Source organism: Ammospiza nelsoni, chromosome 26 (assembly GCF_027579445.1).
Source record: "Ammospiza nelsoni isolate bAmmNel1 chromosome 26, bAmmNel1.pri, whole genome shotgun sequence".
Taxonomy (NCBI): Eukaryota; Metazoa; Chordata; class Aves; order Passeriformes; family Passerellidae; genus Ammospiza; species Ammospiza nelsoni.
Window position 1 is genome coordinate 4,394,840 of NC_080658.1, and position 17,161 is coordinate 4,412,000.

At 63.1% G+C, this 17,161-nt stretch overlaps 1 protein-coding gene across 2 annotated transcripts; it reads left to right on the plus strand.

Annotated features, from left to right (window-relative positions):
- The first annotated feature begins 1,547 nt into the window (after positions 1–1,547).
- ADAM11 (ADAM metallopeptidase domain 11) lies at positions 1,548–16,862 on the plus strand. 2 transcript variants are annotated; one of them, XM_059489355.1, is made up of 27 exons: positions 1,548–1,690; positions 2,834–3,024; positions 4,268–4,344; positions 4,632–4,698; positions 5,045–5,130; positions 5,209–5,275; positions 5,378–5,426; positions 5,514–5,581; positions 6,024–6,098; positions 6,188–6,259; positions 6,706–6,872; positions 6,949–7,033; positions 7,116–7,206; positions 7,313–7,364; positions 7,893–7,992; positions 8,226–8,297; positions 8,381–8,473; positions 9,242–9,322; positions 9,403–9,453; positions 10,586–10,649; positions 10,723–10,822; positions 11,743–11,862; positions 11,945–12,113; positions 13,261–13,375; positions 13,891–13,981; positions 14,369–14,386; positions 14,686–16,862. In XM_059489355.1, the coding sequence occupies exons 1-27, from the start codon at positions 1,633–1,635 to the stop codon at positions 14,699–14,701; spliced, it is 2,295 nt and encodes a 764-aa protein (XP_059345338.1). In that variant the 5' UTR covers positions 1,548–1,632; the 3' UTR covers positions 14,702–16,862. The 2 variants fall into 2 exon arrangements, with proteins under 2 accessions (XP_059345338.1, XP_059345336.1); XM_059489353.1 differs by having other exon boundaries at positions 14,369–16,862.
- The last annotated feature ends 299 nt before the right edge of the window (positions 16,863–17,161 follow it).

The following is a 17,161-nucleotide window of genomic DNA, read 5'->3' on the forward strand; positions in this document are numbered from 1 at the left end:
CCCCCAAGTGCCATCTGTCCCCTCCTCATGCCAACCAGTGATTTACACCATGGAGTTCCTGCTCTCTCAGGGACTGAAGCAGCTCCTTCATGGCCTTTTGGGGACCCTGTAGACCTTGGATGAGATGTTCAGGCTGGAGATGGGGAATCTTGGAAGAGACTTAAAGATCATCCATCCCCCTGCCCGGGGCAGGGACACCTTCCACTGGAACAGCTTTTCCTTGGTACCAGGCGTAGATCCACCCTGCTGGGCACCTCTTTGTCCCTGTGGTGCTGAGGAGCGCCAGAAGGGCTCTGGGAGGGACTGTCCCCCTCGGGCTGGCAGCGTCAGAGCTCCTGAGGAGCCAGGCAGGTGCTGGATCATCTCTGCTGCACCTGATGCTGCATGGAGGAAGAGGAAGGTCCAAGGGCAGCAGGTCCCAGTGTGGAAGCCCTGCCTGCCCCATGCTGATCTGCCTGGAAAGGACCAGTTGCCAACCAGGAACCCCCTGAGTGTGGCTGAGAAGGTGCTGGAGCCCCTCTTGGGCAGCTGCCCCTCAGGTTTCAGCTCCTGGTGGCTCTGCCAGCACTGGGGATAACAGGCTGAGCTGCAGAGGGGCTTGGAGCCATAACAAAATGGGGCAAAAAGGTCAAAAAAGTTGTCCTGGAGGTGGGTGAGGGATGTGAACTGGGAGTTCAGCCCCATGTCCCAAGTGCTGTGGGCAGCAGCACTCCCTGGTTCCAGTACCATTTACTTGGCACAGCTGGGCTCCCACAGCCAGAACCAGCCCTGGCACCAGGCACGGGCTCAGTTCCAGCTGGGAAGGTGGTGCTGATTGTGGGCTCCAGTCCCATTTGGGGGGCTCTGACGATGCTGTGGGTCCTGGTACTGGTTGGAAGCACCAGGACAATCTGCAGGGGCTCTGGGACTGGCTGGGGAGCAGCTGGGGACAAGTCAGGGACTCTGTGCCAGCTGAGGAGGGCACAGTGCAGACTGGGGGGCTCCAATCCCAACTGGAGGCCCTGAACTGGCTGGGGAGCCTGGTACTGGTGTGGGGAGGGTTTGGGACTGGTGCTGGTGTGGGGGTCCTGCACTGGTTGGGGGGCAGCAGTGGCTGAGGGGGGTTTGATTCTGTCCCGAGGTTCCAGTATTGGCTGGGGAGCCTCATCCTGGTGTCCCTGTCCTGGTGTCCCTGTCCCTGGCTGTGGGGTGACACAGTCTGCTCTGGCTGGGGGCTCTGGCACCGGCGGTCCCTGCTGCTGCAGGGTGCCCGAGGCTCCGGTGCCATTCCGGGGGTGATGGCACCGGCAGCCCCGGTACCGGCCGGGGGTGCTGGTGCTGCCAGCGGGGCTCCGGTGCTGCAGTGCCGCGGGTGCCAGCGGCGCTGCGGCAGCCGGGGCGGGGAGGGTGGAAGGGGCCGGTACCGGGGGCGGCGGGGCCGGGCGGGGCGGGGCGGGCCCGGGGCGGCGCTGCCGGTGCCGCTGCCGGCGCTGCCGGTGCCGGTGCCGGTCCGGTCCGGCGGGCCCGGGGCCGCGTGCGGGCGGGGCGGGGGCGGCGCTGCCGGCCCGGCCCGGGGCGGGGGGGCCGGACGGGACGGTGACGGTCCCCGGCGCGGCGGGCCCGGCGCGGCCGCCGGCGGAGCATGAGGGAGCCATGAGCCCGCTGCGGGGGTGGCTGCTGGCCGCGCTGCTCTCGCTCGCCCCGCGGGCAGGTAGGTCCGGACCCGCTCCCGCTCCGCCATCGCCGCGGTACCGGCCCCGCTACCGGCTCCGGTACCGGCCCCGCATCGCTCCCGCCGCGCTCCCGGCCCCGCATCGCTCCCGCTCCGCTCCCGGCCCCGCCGCCGCCGCCGCTGCGGCTTTTTCGCTGCATCGACACATTTTTCCGCAGCGCCGCCCCGCAGAGCCCCGGGAGGGGCCGGGCCCGCGATCCCCCCGCACCTGCCCGGCCCCGGCCCCGCAGCCCCGGCCTCGCAATCCCGCGGTCCCCCCCGGCCCCGGCCCCGCGCCCTCCACCGCGCTGTCCCCGCAGCGGCCCCGCCGCGCTCCCTCTCCGGAGGGGCCGCATCGCAGCCCCCGTGTCCCCTCCGGGATGTGTCCCCATCCCGCATCCCCCGTGCCCTGCATGCCCCATAGATGTCCTCATAGCAGCCCTCCGCGTCCCCTTGGGATGTGTCCCCACAGCCGCCACGCACCGTGTCCCCTGGCTGTCACCTCCAAAGGTGTCCCTGCACCATTCCTGCTGTCCGCTCGTTGTCCCCTCTAGGGGGATGTCCCCATACCGGTCTTCCATCTCCCATTCAGTGGGCCCATCCTGGCCCTCTCTGTCCCCTTGGTGTCCCCTCGGAGATGTGTCCCCATTCCAGCCCCCCCTTTTCCCTGCATGCTCCCTCCAGGATTTGCTGACCCCACCCCAACCTTTCCTCCAGGTGTGCCGGCATTTCTGAGCCCCCTCTCCCCTGCATGCCCCCTTCTGGGATGCATCACTTTATCAGCCACCCATGTCCCCTGTGTGTCCCCTCCAGGACATGCCACTGTACCTGAGACCTCCTGAGCTTCCCCACCCTGCTGTGATCCCCTCCTGGTCACCCCTCCCAGCCCGTGCTGCCTGGCTGTCCCCTCCTGGGCACACCTGGATCTTCCCCAGCTGTGCGCCCTGGGACAATCCCTGGCCATCCCATCCAGGACACGAGTGTCCCCTTCTTGAGCATGTTCATCAACTCTGTCCCCTCCTCTCCCACCTCTGCGTGTTCCCACCTCCCTGTCCCTCCTCATCCCCTTGTCCTCAGCCCCTGTGTCTCTGTCCCTCCCCCTCCCAGGGTGGCAGTGACCCTGTCCCTGTCCCTGTCCCGCAGGTGCTGCCTCGCAGGCCGGAGCGCTGCCGCGGCGGCTCCCGCGGGCCGCATGGCAGGAGGGGCGGGTGCTCTCCCAAATCACCCACCCCAGCAGGCTGGTGGGGCAGAGCTCGGGAGGAGAAGTCCCCAAGCATCAATTGGACACCAGGGTCAGGCATGAGCCCGGAGGAGGAGGAGGAGGAGGAGGACCCGTAAGTGAACGAGAGCCCCCAGCCCGCTCCCTTTTCGGGGTCCCTGGCAGGTGGCAGCTCCAGGTCCCCAGACAGCGCCGTCGCTGGCCCAGCCACACCCCAGCGTGTACCGGCATCCCAAACCGGGGGTCCCCCAGGGACCATCCCACTGCCGGGAGGGACACGGATTTGTGCCGCAAAATCCCATTAAATCTGGGTGTTGGGAGAGACGAAGCCAGGAGCAGACCCGTGCGTCCGGCTCAGGCCCCCAGGTCCCACCCGGTGCCGCTCCCCAGCCCAGCCCAGGCTCGGGCAGTGCCCCCCACCCATCCCCGCCTTTCGGGGTTTGTTTGGGGTTCGTTTCGGGGTTCGTTTCGGGGTTCGTTTCGGGGAGCAGCTCACGCTCCCCATCCGCCACGGGGGAGTTGCGGTGCTGGCAGCGGCGGAGGCCGGCGCCTATCGATCCCCGTGCGCGCCGGAGAAAGGCGAGATGAGGAGATGCTGTGGCCGCAGAGGTGATTTATTTACACCAGGCGTGGAGTGAAACCTCCGGACGCCGGGAAGCGCTGGCGGGGGGCCAGGGCCGTGTTAAACCGGGGGTGTCGCGGCGGGAGGAGCTCGGGGCTGGCTCCGGTGTCAGAGCCCTCTCCGGTAGTGCTGCCGGAGCCCGGGATGCGAACGGGGCCCGGGACATCCCTGTGATGACAGCTCCTCATCCCGAGTTGCGCCGATTTCCCAGCAAGGGGATGGGGCACACCGGGATGGGTTTGATTTTTCTGTCGTTTCCCCGTGTGAAGGAAGCACCGGAGGGAGCCGCAGCCGGTGCCGGGCTCTCACCGGTGTGCGCCGACTTTGCCGGGTGTGAGGCCGCGCCGCAGCGCTCGGCTCCCGCTGCCGGCGGCAGGAATGGGGAATTAGGAATTGGGAATTAGGTCAGGAGCGGCGGTGCCGCAGGGCGGGAGGAGCGGAGGCTCCGATGCCGCGGCCGGGCTGGGCCCAGTGCTGGGGGGAACCTCCGGTACCCGCACCCCAACGTAGGTGCCATCCCAGGGCTCCAGAGGTTAAAAAACAAACAAACAAACAAACAAAAAAAAACCCCAAAACACAAAACAAAACAAAAGAAAAGAAAAGAAAAGAGTTTTATTTATGCTGAATTTTTTGGTTAAACAAAGGGCATCCTTACAGGCTGTGTATTGGGGTTGGGGTATTAATGATTATTTTAGTTATGAATTTTTTGGGGGGTTAACTGCTCTGCCCCCTGCAGGGGCTGCACCTGGCACAGGTGAGCTTCATGGTGCGTGCCTTCGGCTCAGCCTTCACCCTCGATCTCCGGCTGAACCAGTGAGTGACCCGCGGGTCCTGGCAGGGACCAGGAGCTGCTGCTGCTGTCCCCAGGGCGGAGAGGAGGAGCTGGGGGTGCCCGGGGATGGGGGAGCTGTGCTGAACCATCCAACAGTGCGGGTGGAGCAGAGGGGACAGGGACCCCGAACTGGGGGGTTCCATGCTGGGGTGGTACCTTGGATATGGATGGTGGGTGGTGCCTGCACGTGGATCGCTGCTGTTGTCTCCCTCTTCCTCCTCTTCCTCCCCACCCCTTACGGCCTCTTACTCCTCACCTGCTCCCTCAGCCACCTCCTCGCCTCCCACTACGTGGAGCGGCACGTCGGCGCGGGCAGCAACGGCAGCCACAGCACGGTAAGATGTGTGCCAAGCCGTGCCAAACCAACCACGCCGTGCCAAACCACGCCGTGCTGTGCCAAACTACACCATGCTGTGTCAAACCGTGCTGTACCAGTGCGGGGTTGTGGTGGCCAGTTCACAAATCCCATAAAAGCCCATTAATGGTCCCCAGCAGCTCATTATCCCCCCACCCACCCCTGGGTGCCCCTGGGTGCCCAGCCCTGCCTGGCACGGTGCTGCCATGGTGCTGGGAGATGCTCCTCGAGCAGGACACCCTGAGGGTGCCCAGCACTGAACCCCAGAGCCCTGGGGGTGTGGGACAGGGCAGCCCCGATGCTCAGCACCCATCCCCGCTCTGCAGGGCGCAGGGGAGCACTGCTACTACCAGGGCCGGATCCGGGGGCAGCCGCGCTCCTTCGCCGCCCTCTCCAGCTGCCAGGGCCTGCGGTGAGTACCCCCAGGGCCGGCAGGGGGGCCGGGGGGCTGCGCCCCTCTGCACCCCGACACTCCCGCCTCTGTTTGCAGCGGGGTCTTCTCGGACGGCCGAGCCACGTACCTGATCGAGCCCCAGGCGGGCGCCGAGAGCGGGCAGGTGAGCGCTGCCACCGCCCCAAGGTGACTCTGCCTGTGGCCTGGGGACAGCCATAGCCGTCCCCTGTCGCACGCATGGCCGTGACACCTCTCCCCATTGCAGGGTCTTCGCCCGCACGTCGTGCAGCGCATCCCCAGCTGTCCCCGACTGGGTGAGCGCTCTCACAAAGCTGTCCCCTGGCGGTCACCTCGGTGGCCCCGTGTCCTGCTGTGCCACCAGCTCTGTCCCTTCCCTGCAGGCTGCCTCTTCCCTGCGCTGAGCCAGCGTGTCCCCGGTGGGATCCCAAAGCTGCGGCGGCGGCGGCAGGTCAGTGGGGACAGCGGGGTGCGCAGGGGACAGAGGACACGGGCAGGGGACAAGGGTGCTGGAGCCTGGTTGATCTCTGTGGGTGCAGCCGGGCTTCTCCACCACGTCCAAGAAAACGACCAGCCAGCGTGGCAGAGCTCGGAAAATGCAAAAGGCTTCAGTCCTTTAACTCAGAGGTCCAAATCCTCTCCCTAGCTTAACTCAAATCATCTCCCATGACTAACTATCCTCTCTTAATCAACCTCATCATAGCCCTCACAATCTTAATTACAGTGGCCTTCCTCACGCTCCTCCGTGGGTGTTTGCAGAGTGCTGTTCCTGCCTGAAACACTGGTGGGGCCGCATCCCAACCATGGGATGGCTCTGCCCTCTCCCTGCATCCCAACCATCCCCGGGGGGCTCGGGAGCTCCATCCCGGCTCAGCCGCGGGTTCCCCCTGCAGGTCCGCCGAGCCCAGCACACGGTGCACAGCGAGACCAAGTACATCGAGCTGGCCGTGGTGAACGACCACCAGCTGGTGAGAGGGGGGGTTCCGGGGCTGGCGGGGGCGGGGAGGGGTCGGTCTGGCCCCCTCCCCAATCCCACCCGGCCCTGCTGTGCCCGCAGTTCCTGCAGCTCCGCAAGTCCGTAGTTCTCACCAGCAACTTCGCCAAGTCCGTGGTCAACCTGGCTGACATGGTGAGGGGAGGAATTTGTCCTTTGGGGGGTTGTTCCTGGGAGGATAATCCCCGGCATCTGAAGGGTTTGTCCCTTGGGGCTTCATTACCCTTCATTCCCATGGGATTTATCCCCAGTGGGCAATTCCTGGGTTTATCCTCCTGTCCCAGGGGGGTTGTCCTTGAGGGGACTGTTCCCAGCAGCGGATGGATCTGTTCCCAGGGAGCTTGTCCCTAATTCCTGCTGGGTATCCCGGGGTTTGGTCCTCAGCACCTGCTGGGTTGGTCCCTTGAGAGTTTGGCCCCAGGGAATTTGTCCCACTCTTGTTTGTCCTTTGGCACCTGCTGGGTTTGTCCCTGGGCAATTGTCCCTGGTGAGGGATGTGTGTGCCCAGCTCCTAGAGTTGTCCACAGGGATTTGTCCCTGGGAGGTTTCACGTCCCCAGCCCTGTCCCTTTGTCCCCACAGATCTACAAGGAGCAGCTCAACACCCGCATCGTGCTGGTGGCCATGGAGACGTGGGCGGCCGAGGACCGCATCCGGGTGGGACACGACTCCCTGGAGACCCTGAACGAGTTTGTCAAGTACCGGCGGGAGGGGCTGGCAGAGCACAGCGACACCGTGCACCTCTTCTCGTGAGCGCTGCGCCCACGCGTCCCCTCCCGGGCCCGGGGACAGCGTCCCCCGTCCCCACCATCCTCTTCCTCGCAGGGGTCACACGTTCCAGAGCAGCCGCAGCGGCACCGCCTTTGTCGGGGGCATCTGCTCCGCTGCCCGCGCCTGCGGCGTCAACGAGGTGGGTGCGGGGGGATCCCCTCCAGGAGGGCTGGGGACACGCACGGGGGTCCCCGAGGTGACACCGCGTCCCTCCCGAGCAGTACGGCAACGTGGCGGCCATGGCGGTGACACTGGCACAGACCCTGGGGCAGAACGTGGGCATGATGTGGAACAAGCACCGCACGGCGGCAGGTACCGCGGGGACAGCGGGGACAGAGGGGACAGAGCGGACACGCCGCCGTGCCACCGGGCTGGCAGGGGGACATTCTGCAGCCTCAGGCCTCTCCTCTCCTCGCAGGGGACTGTCGCTGTCCGGACTCGTGGCTGGGCTGTATCATGGAGGACACAGGGTGGGTGCCCGCTCGGGGTGGCAGTGCCACATCCTCTGTCACATCCTCTGCCATATCCCTGCCACACCTCGTGTCACATCCCTGCCACATCCTCTGTCACATTCCTGCCAAATCCCCTGCCACATCCCCTGCCATATCCCTGCCACATCCCTGCCACACCTCGTGTCACATCCCTGTCACATCTCTGCCACATTCCTGCCACATCCCTGCCACATCTGCCAAATCCCTGTCACATCCCCTGCCACATCCTCTGTCACATCCCTGCCACATCCCCTGCCACATCCCTTCCACATCCCCTGCCACATCCCTTCCACATTCCTGCCACATCCCCTGCCACATCCCTTCCACATTCCTGCCACATCCCCTGCCACATCCCTTCCACATTCCAGCCACATCCTCTGCCACATCCCCTGCCACCGCACCTCGTGTCACCGCTGCTGAGCTCCTGCCCGGGTTGTTGTGTCCGGCAGTGCCCCAGGCAGGGTGTGGCAGTGTGACAGTGACAGTGACAGTGACCCCACCCCACAGGTATTACCTCCCGCGGAAGTTCTCCCGCTGCAGCATCGATGAGTACAACCAGTTCCTGCAGGACGGCGGCGGCAGCTGCCTCTTCAACAAACCCCTGAAGGTAACACAACCCCCCGGCCCTTTGGGGTGACACAGTGGGGACCGATGCTCCGGGGGTCCCTCGAGGTGTCCCCAGCCCCTGCTGAGCTCCCGGAGCGGGGGAACCTCATGGCACACTTTGGGGCTGCTGCCACCCCCGGGGATGTGATGCCCTTTTGGGGGGCTCACGGCTCGGGGTCCCCAGCAGCTCCCTGTGTGTGTCTGTGTGTGCCCTGTCCCCCCCGGTCCCCGCAGCTCCTGGATCCCCCGGAGTGCGGCAATGGCTTCGTGGAGGCGGGCGAGGAGTGCGACTGCGGCTCGCTGGCGGTGAGCAGGGCCGGGGATGCTCCCCCCGCCCTGGGGAGGCTGCGGGGATGCCCAGGGGATGATCCCGGCTGCTGTCCCGGCAGGAATGCGCGAGGAGCGGCGGAAACTGCTGCAAGAAATGCACCCTGACCCACGACGCCATGTGCAGCGATGGGCTCTGCTGCAAGGGCTGCAAGGTGAGGGGTCTCTGTCCCTCTGGCAGCGGGGGGACACTCTCTGTGCCCCAAGGGAACTGAGGGCACCCAGGCTGGCCACCTTTGCAGCAGAACATTGGTAGAAGATAAAGGGATGACTCTTAGCGGGGGTTAACCCAAAGTTTTATTCTAGGAGTCCCAAAGGAGCCCCTACACCTCAGGGGGTTCTGCCGAGAGCCCTGGAGATGTGCCATGGTTACATTTAAAGGGAGGTGGAAACCCAAAGTAGAGAACACTTACTGACCAATGAGTGACCCTAAGGGATGGGTACTGGGGGATGGACATTTAGGACAGTGTTAATTCTGCTATTTAAATATAGGTTAGCCTGTTAATGGGGAGAGAGTCATAAAGTTCTTGTATTTTTGTAGGGTAGAGCTTTAACACACTCTTTGTAGGGCTTGGGGGGCTGAGCCCTGGCCTCTGGCTGATCACTCCAGGACCTGGACTGAAGCTTCCAGATGGAGGGGATGAGATGCTGAGTGATGGACAGAGAGCCAGGGTGGGGGTTTGGGAATGATCTCATCCAGGGATTACACAGGTAAAGGGAGGGGGGAACAATCTGGGATAAGCCATTCAGGAAAAATATGGGGATACAAAACAAAACTACTTCAAAGTATTACAAAGTATAAAAACGCACTACAGCAGTGAGGGGCTGGGGGCATCCAGGGGGCTCAGGGGGGGCAGGGACTGGATGTGGATCCAGTGGGATCCTGTCCCCTTCCTGCTGAGTGGGGTTTGTGCCCCGGGCAGTACGAGCCACGTGGAGTGTCCTGCCGGGAGGCTGTGAACGAGTGTGACATCCCTGAGACCTGCACCGGGGACTCCAGCCAGGTCAGTGGGGCCAGGGGACACCGTGGGACACACTGTGGGGCCTTGTGGCATCACCCAACCTCTTCTCCATGTCCCCACAGTGTCCCCCCAACCTGCACAAGCTGGATGGATACTTCTGTGAGAATGAGCAGGTGAGTTCAGCCCAGCCTCACATCCCCACAGGCTCCTGCATTGGGGCTTGTGCATGTTAAAAGTGCATTTGGGACTGTCCAAGGCTGGGAGCAGCCTGGCCTGGTGGGAGCTGTCCCTGCCCATGGCAGGGGATGGAACTGGATGGGCTTTAAGGTCCCTTCCAACCCAAACCAGTTTTGTGACTTTTTCAGTCATCGCAGCCACAGCTGAGCCATGCACACACATCTGGGTGTGGGTTTGGGGGTTTTGGGGGTCCTGAGCCCTTGGGTGTGGGTTTGGGGGTCCTGCTGTCCCCTGGCTGTGCACACATGTGGTTTCTGATGTGGTTTCTGATCCCTGCACTGCATGAGCCAGGGCAGAGCTCCTGGGACCACCCATGGGAGGGATGTGTGGGGGGCTCATTGTCCCTGCAGCACCTCCCTGCAGGGCATGTGGGTGAGCCCCTCTGCAGCCTCGTCACCCCTCCCCAGTGTCCTGACCCCCGTCCAGCCCCTGGGCCTCCTCCATGACCCTTGACTGCTGTTCTGTCCCCTGAAGCCCCTCCAGGACTCCTGACCCCTCTCCAGCCCCTAAACCTCCCCCAGCCCTGACCCCTCTCCAGCCTCTGATCCTTGTCCAGGACCTCTGATTGCTCTTCTGCCCCTTTAGCCCCATCCAGGACCCCTGACTCCTCTCTAGCCCCGACCCCTCCCCAGCCCCTGACCCTTCTCCAGCCCCTGAGCCCCATCCAGGACCCCTGACTGCTCTCCTGTCCCCTGAACCTCCTCCAGTCCCCTGATCCCTCTCCAACCCCTGAATCCCTTCCAGGACCCTTGATTGCTCTCCTGTCCCTTAAGCCCCCTCCCAGGACCCCTGACCCCTCTCCAGCCCCTGATCCTCTTCCAGGACCCTTGATTGCTGTCCTGTCCTCTGAGCCCCCTCCAGTCCCCCGATCCTCCTCCAGCCCTGACCCTTCTCCAGTCCCTGATCCTCCTGCAGGACCCCTGATTTCTGTCCTGCCCCCTGAGCCTCCTCCAGGAGCCCCGACCACTCTCCAGCCCCTAATCCTCCCCCAGCCCTGACTCCTCTCCAGCCCCTGACCCCTCTCCAGCCCCAAATCTCCCCCACCCTGACCCCATCCCCTCCCCACAGGGCCGATGCTACGGCGGGCGCTGCAAGACCCGGGACCGTCAGTGCAACGCGCTCTGGGGCCGCAGTGAGTGCCAGCCTGGGGCGGGGAGGGGACACGGGGGGGTGACAAGCGGGTGACACTCGCTGCTCTCTGCCAGGCTCGGCCGAGCGCTTCTGCTACGAGAAGCTGAACGTGGAGGGGACAGAGCGGGGCAACTGCGGCCGCGAGGGGCTGGGCTGGCTGCAGTGCAACAAGCAGTGAGTGTCCCCTGTCCCCATGCTACCACCCCTCCAGTGCCACCTGCCCGCCCTGGTTATTGGAATTAAATCCCAATATTGCCGGATGGAACGTGTCTGGGCTCATCTGGCCCTTGCTGCTTGACCAGAGGCAGCAGGTGTGGTGGTTTCACCTCAGAGACACCTTTGGCTGGCTGGATGCTGCAGCAAAAGTGAGGGTGCCACCTCAGGGGTCTCTTCCTTGACTGATCCATCCCCAGGATGGAGCTGCCCCACGTTGGGCGCCAATATATTGGAATTAAATACCAATATATTGGAATTAAATCCCAATATTGCTGGATGGAACGTGCCTGGGTTTGTCTGGCCCTTGCTCCTTGACCAAGGGCAGCAGGTGTGGTGGTTTCACCTCAGAGACACCTTTGGCTGGCCGGATGCTGCAGCTGGCGCTTGGGACAAGTCCAGTCATGCAGGAGCTCAGGTTTTACCTCTGGTGGAAAGGCTTTAGGCGAGGTGAAGGAAAAGGACACGGGTCCTGCTGGAGGGTTTGGATCCAGAGCTTTATTCCTGGCACACAGGCCTCTGAATCTAGCAACAGCTCCAACAGAACAAGAACTGTGTGGTTGCTGTGACATTGAAGTCCAGGGAGAGAGGGAGGGAAAGGGTAGGGAGCCACCAACCAGGTAAGGGAGAGGAAGTCTCAGGGGACAAATGACACCTGGATGGCCCAATGTCCCCAGGGCTGAAAGGCATCTTTTGAACTCTGCCAATCACACGATGCCCTTGCTGGCATACCGAGATTGATGGACAGCACTCAGCAGGAGGCAATGAGAGGGGAAGGGAGAGGTGATTGGCACACCTGGGAAAAGAGCTGGGATAGCTGAAACAGGCTATTCCATCACACTGCAACACCTGGTGACACCACCGCTGTCCCCCCTTTGAAGGGACGTCCTCTGCGGCTTCCTCCTGTGTGCCAACATCTCGGGCTCGCCGCGGCTGGGGGAGCTCAGCGGGGAGATCGCCACCACCACCTTCTACCACCAGAACCGCTACGTGGACTGCAGGTACCGTCAGCGCCGGCACCGGCCGCGGCTTCTCGGGGTGCCGGTGTCACCCGGTGTCACCTGGGGGGCTGTCCTGCCACAGGGGCGGCCACGTGCAGCTGGTGGACGGCTCGGACCTGAGCTACGTGGAGGACGGGACGCCCTGCGGGCCCGGAATGCTCTGTCTCGACCGCAAATGCCTTCCAGCCACCGCCTTTAACTTCAGCTCCTGCCCCGGCAGCTGGGACGGGAAGATCTGCTTCGATCACGGGGTGAGGGACTTGCTGGGGACAGGGGGACACCTTGGGGGTGTCACAATCCGTCCTTACAAACGGGGTTCGTGATGGCTCGTGCAGTGATCTCAGGGTGTAAAAACCAACACGGTACAAGGGGGTTTGCAGTGACAATCAAAACAAATGAACCTTTATTGAATGACCACAGCAAAATGCGATAGAGGGATTAAGGGAGAGGAAAAGATAGAGAAAGAGAGAGAAAAGAGAGAGAGGGATATAGCTACCGAACATAGCTATATCCCCCCACTCATATGGGGATAGTTTTTCTGAGTCAGGGTTATTTGGGCGAGTGAAAAGTTTAGTGCAGTCAGGAAGATACTTAGGGTTAGTATGAGTAAGGTTATGTTTATTACTCTTCTCTGGATTTAAACCTGATTCTAAAGATTGGAAGTCCATTGTAATTAATATACTAGAAAAGTAAGATCCTCATCAGTAGATGGAAATGTAGAGGAATAGTCCTTTGGTCCAGTCCAGTCGAGGATCTGCCTGTTACGCTGGGGAGATCTCAAAATCTCCAGCTAACTCAGAGGTTTTTATTATGATAATTCTATTGAAAATTGTGAGCTGGGGGAAACAGATACAATAAGGAATAGATGTAACAGGTAGTCCATGTACTCAGCAGTAAATGAGAGCAATTGTCTTCTTGGTCCAGTGGTCACAACCTGCAGGCAAACATCTCGCTTTGGTCAGCTTTGGTCCCCCACACACCTGCCCCGGGCTGGGGGTTTCAGTCCCAGTCCTTGGAAGGAGCAGAGGGGCCTTTTCAGTCCTTGATGTAGAGGCTCCTTACATCTCAGTCTGCCTCTCACAGTGGTTGCAAATGAGTGAGGGTCTTCTGTGGGAGACCACCTGAACTCAGGAGAAGTCCAGCCAGGCCGAGAGGTGGGACAGCTTCCAAAGCTATTGTTGAAAAAAGGGCACGGTGCCCCCTTAGCATACAGCAAACAACCCCTGTGAAAACAATAACTTAGCAATGCTCTCAGATCTCAGGGCCTTGTTGGCGTGTGACTTTCTCCTTCAGAGCCAGAGGTTTTAGACAGGGGGGGTTTTCTCTTCAGTGGTCCCCAAATGAGGCAGATGAGGGAAAATTCAGATTCTCACAGGGGGTGATGCTGTCCCCTCACAGGTTTGCAGCAACGAGGGGAAGTGCATCTGCCGGGCCGAGTGGACGGGCAAGGACTGCAGCGTCTACGACCCCATCCCGGAGCCGAAGCCCACGGGGGAGACGGAGCGATACAAGGGTCCGTGTGCCCCGGGGACAAGGCTCCCTGCTGTCCCCAGGCCACACAGGCTGGGCTGTCCCGCACTGTCCCCAGCCAGAGTGTCCCCACCCCACCCTGGTGCCGCAGCTCAGCCGGGCAGGGCTGGGTTTGTCCCCTCTCCCAGGTCCCCACAGCTCTGGGGCTGTGTCCCTGTGTCCCCATGTCCCCGTTGAGGTGGGTCCCTGTGCTGGGTTTGCCACCCTCCCGTGTCCCCACAGCGCTGGGGCTGTGTCCTGGTGTCCCCGTGTCCCTGCATCCTGTCCCCACTGAGGTGGGTCCTTGTGCTGGATTTGCCTCTTTCCCGGGTCCCCACAGCGCTGTGTCCCTGTGTCCCCCTGTCCCCCCCCCAACTGACATATTCCCTCTGGCTGGGTTTGTCCCCTTCCCGACTCCCCATGGCCCTGGGGCATCCCTAGGGCTATGTCCCCATGTCCCCACGTCCCCTTGCCACTGAGTGTGACCCTGTCCCCTCCTCCCTGTCCCGTCTGTCACAGGTCCCAGTGGCACCAATATCATTATCGGCTCCATCGCGGGGGCCGTGCTGGTGGCTGCCATCGTCCTAGGGGGGACAGGCTGGGGATTTAAGTAAGCAGCCACCACCGCATGGCTCGTCCCCTCCGCTGCTGTCACCGGCCACGTCCCCTGCGCACAGCGTCACCGCCGGGACACCGCCATCCCCCCGCGGTGTGGCCTCGGCTCCTGTCCCTGCCTGGTCCCCTGTCCCCGCCTGGTCCCTTGCGCCATCCCTGTCTGTCCCCGCCTGCCCTGCCTGCATGTGCCATCGGGGTGTCACTGTCACTGTCACCCGTGGCTGTGTCCCCAAGCATGAGATGCTGGGTTGGGGTCCCCCCGTGTGTGGCACTGCTGCTGCCTGTGGGGGGATCAGGGACACCGGGGAGGGGACAGCGGGGACGCGGGGGTGGCGGCGGTGGCACTAACGCTGCTCTCCTCTCCCCCTGCCACCCCCCCAAGGAACATCCGCCGAGGAAGGTACGACCCGGCGCAGCAGGGAGTGTAACCGTGTCCCCCCCATCGTCCCGTCACCGTCCCTGTCACCGTCACCGTCACCGTGCGGCAGCCCGACGGCGTGGGAGCCTGTCTGTCCGTGTGCTGTGTGTCCGGCCGTGCTGTCTCCATCTCTGTGCCCCCCCGGCTGAAGGGGAGCAGCGCTGGGGGGGGGGTCTGACAGCATCCCCCCCCTTGGTGCTGGCTCATTTCAGCTCAGTGTCCCCCCGTGTGTCCCCCCGTGTCACAGCCCCCCACTAAACGCTCCCCACTTTGTGTTGCAGGTCCGGGGGGGCCTGAGCGGGGCCGCTCCGCCCCACCCCCCCAGCGCCTCATTAACACCAATTAACGGGGGCGGCGCTGCCGAGGCTCCGGCCCACGAGGAGAGCGGGGAGGGGGGGGACACCCGGGAGCGCCCCCCGGCCCCCCCAGCACGGCCACGAATGTCCGGGGACCCCCCGGCCCCCCCGGCAGGCACGGGAATGATGAATGTACCCGCGGGGCCAGGGGACCCCCGCCCACACCCCCACACCCCCACAGCCCCCCAGCAGCATCTTCCAGCCAGGCCCTGGCACCCAAAGGCAGGGCAGTGTCACCAGGACGAGGGCAATGTCCCCAGGATGGGGCCACTGTCACCAGGATGAGGCCACTGTCACCAGGACAATGCCAGTGTCCCCAGAACAGGGCCAGTGTCCCCAGGAAAATGCCAGTGTCCCCAGGATGGGGCCAGTGTCCTCAGGATGAGGCCATTGTCCCCAGGACATTGGCAGTGCCCCCAGAATGGGGCCAGTGTCCCCAGAACAGGGCCAGTGTCCCTAGGAAAATGCCAGTGTCCCCAGGATGAGGCCATTGTCACCAGGGCAAGGCCAGTGTCCCCAGGGCAAGGGCAGTGTCCCCAGGATGGGGCCAGTGTCCCCAGAACAGGGCCAGTGTCCCCAGGACCAGGCCATTGTCACCAGGGCAAGCCCAGTGTCCCCAGGACAAGGGCAGTGTCCCCAGGATGAGGCCAGTGTCCCCAGGACCAGGCCATTGTCACCAGGGCAAGGCCAGTGTCCCCAGGACAAGGGCAGTGTCCCCAGTATGGGGCCACTGTCCCCAGTACCAGCCCAGTGCCCATCCCCAGTTCAGGGCCTGGAGTTGTGCCCCCCCTGCCCAGTGGCCAGACTGGGTCCCATGGGGTCCTGCACCCCAAATGTGCCTCCCCGCCCCCCAAAGCAGCTCAGCACCCCCATGTTGGGTTTGTCCCCTCAAATTGTCCCCCCATCCCCAAGCCATGGGACCCCGAAGTCCCCAGTGGTGGGACAGGGGTGTCCCCAAGGCTTCCCCCAGTTCCCCAGCTCAGGCAGGTGACCCCCAAATTGGTGACACTGGGGTTGGGGGGGACAGAAGGGTACAGGGGACACAGGGCAGCTTGCTGGGTGGCACTTGTCACCCCGGCCCCAGGGCAGGCTGGTGGGACCCCAGGCTGGCTGTCCCCCACATCACCCCCATTGTCCTTGTGGCATGTGGCACTTGTCACCCTGCACGGGGTGGCTCTGCAGGGCCACCCAAAGCACAGCACACAGAGCACTGGGGGCCACACGGGTCCCTGTAACCACTGGTGACACTCAGCATGGAGGGGACATCATCCCTGGTGACACTTGGTGACACAGCCCTCTGTGGGGACACTCCTGGGGACACCCAGCACGGGGACAATGGGGGATGATACCCACTATCCACAGCAGTGTGGGGTGTCCCCTCTGTGTCCCCTCTTTGCCCCCCACCAGGTCCCTTTGCCATGGAGACAGAGAGTGACCAAAAGTGTCCCCAAGCCCAGCCATGGCCATGGGGTGGCACCCAGCCTGGTGTGACACCCACGGGAGCTGTGGCTGTGGTGGCACCCCAGGGGACAGCATGGGAGGTGACAGCAGGATGGGGGTGGCTGGACATCCCCTGGCTGGGATCCTGTGGTGGCTTCTTGTTGGGCTGGGACACCTGGGGACCTGGGACCAGGGTGGGCATCAGGGCTCTGGGATCAACCCCAACACTGTCACTGTCACCCGAGTGTCCCCACAGCTGCCACAGCCACAGTGCCGGGCTGCTCCCGGTTCAGAGCAAGAAGCCACCGCTGTCACTGGGTTTGGGGACATCCATATATATATATTTATATATATATATATAAAAATATAAATACCGGGATTTTTCTTAATGATTTTATCGCTGTCAGAGCGGCGGGGGAAGGGCAGGGGGGGGCACCCGGTGCTTCCAGAGCCAAGAGAGCAAAACCCCCCCGGCCCCCGCTGCTGCCTCGGGCCCGGCCCGGCCCCCCCCGCCCCGAGCCCCGCTCCGTCCCCGGCCCCGAGCCCCGCTTTGCACGCGCTGGGAGCCGCCACCGGAGCCCCCGGAGCCGCCCGGCCCTGGCTCCGGCCTCGGCCAACTCCTGCCATGTCGCAGAATTTATTTACAATAAAGATTTGGAAAAGGATGGGGCTGTGCTTGTCACCCGCGTGGGGAGAGGGGGACGGGGACAGGGGTTGGGAGGGTGCCCGGGTTTCATCAGTGAGGGTGCTGCGGTCCTTGGAGCCCTAAAGCTCATCCCAGTGATGTTCCCAATGTCCCACATGTCCCTGGTCTGTCCCCCATGATTTCCACACTGAGTCAGGAGCGTGGAGTGTGTAAACTTGACTTAGCCACAGCAAATCTAGGGTTGGTAAATCCTGTGCCAGCCACCGCGGTCATACAGGAGACCCAAATTCACTTTATAACAACGTAAAGAGTGGT

Coding starts and splice junctions, on each gene's coding strand:
- ADAM11 (XM_059489353.1), top strand. CDS start 1,633: ATGAGCCCGCTGCGGGGGTGGCTGCTGGCCGCGCTGCTCTCGCTCGCC. Junction 3,025..4,267: donor GAGGAGGAGGAGGAGGACCC/GTAAGTGAACGA, acceptor TGCCCCCTGCAG/GGGCTGCACCTGGCACAGGT. Junction 10,823..11,742: donor TGGCTGCAGTGCAACAAGCA/GTGAGTGTCCCC, acceptor CCCCCTTTGAAG/GGACGTCCTCTGCGGCTTCC.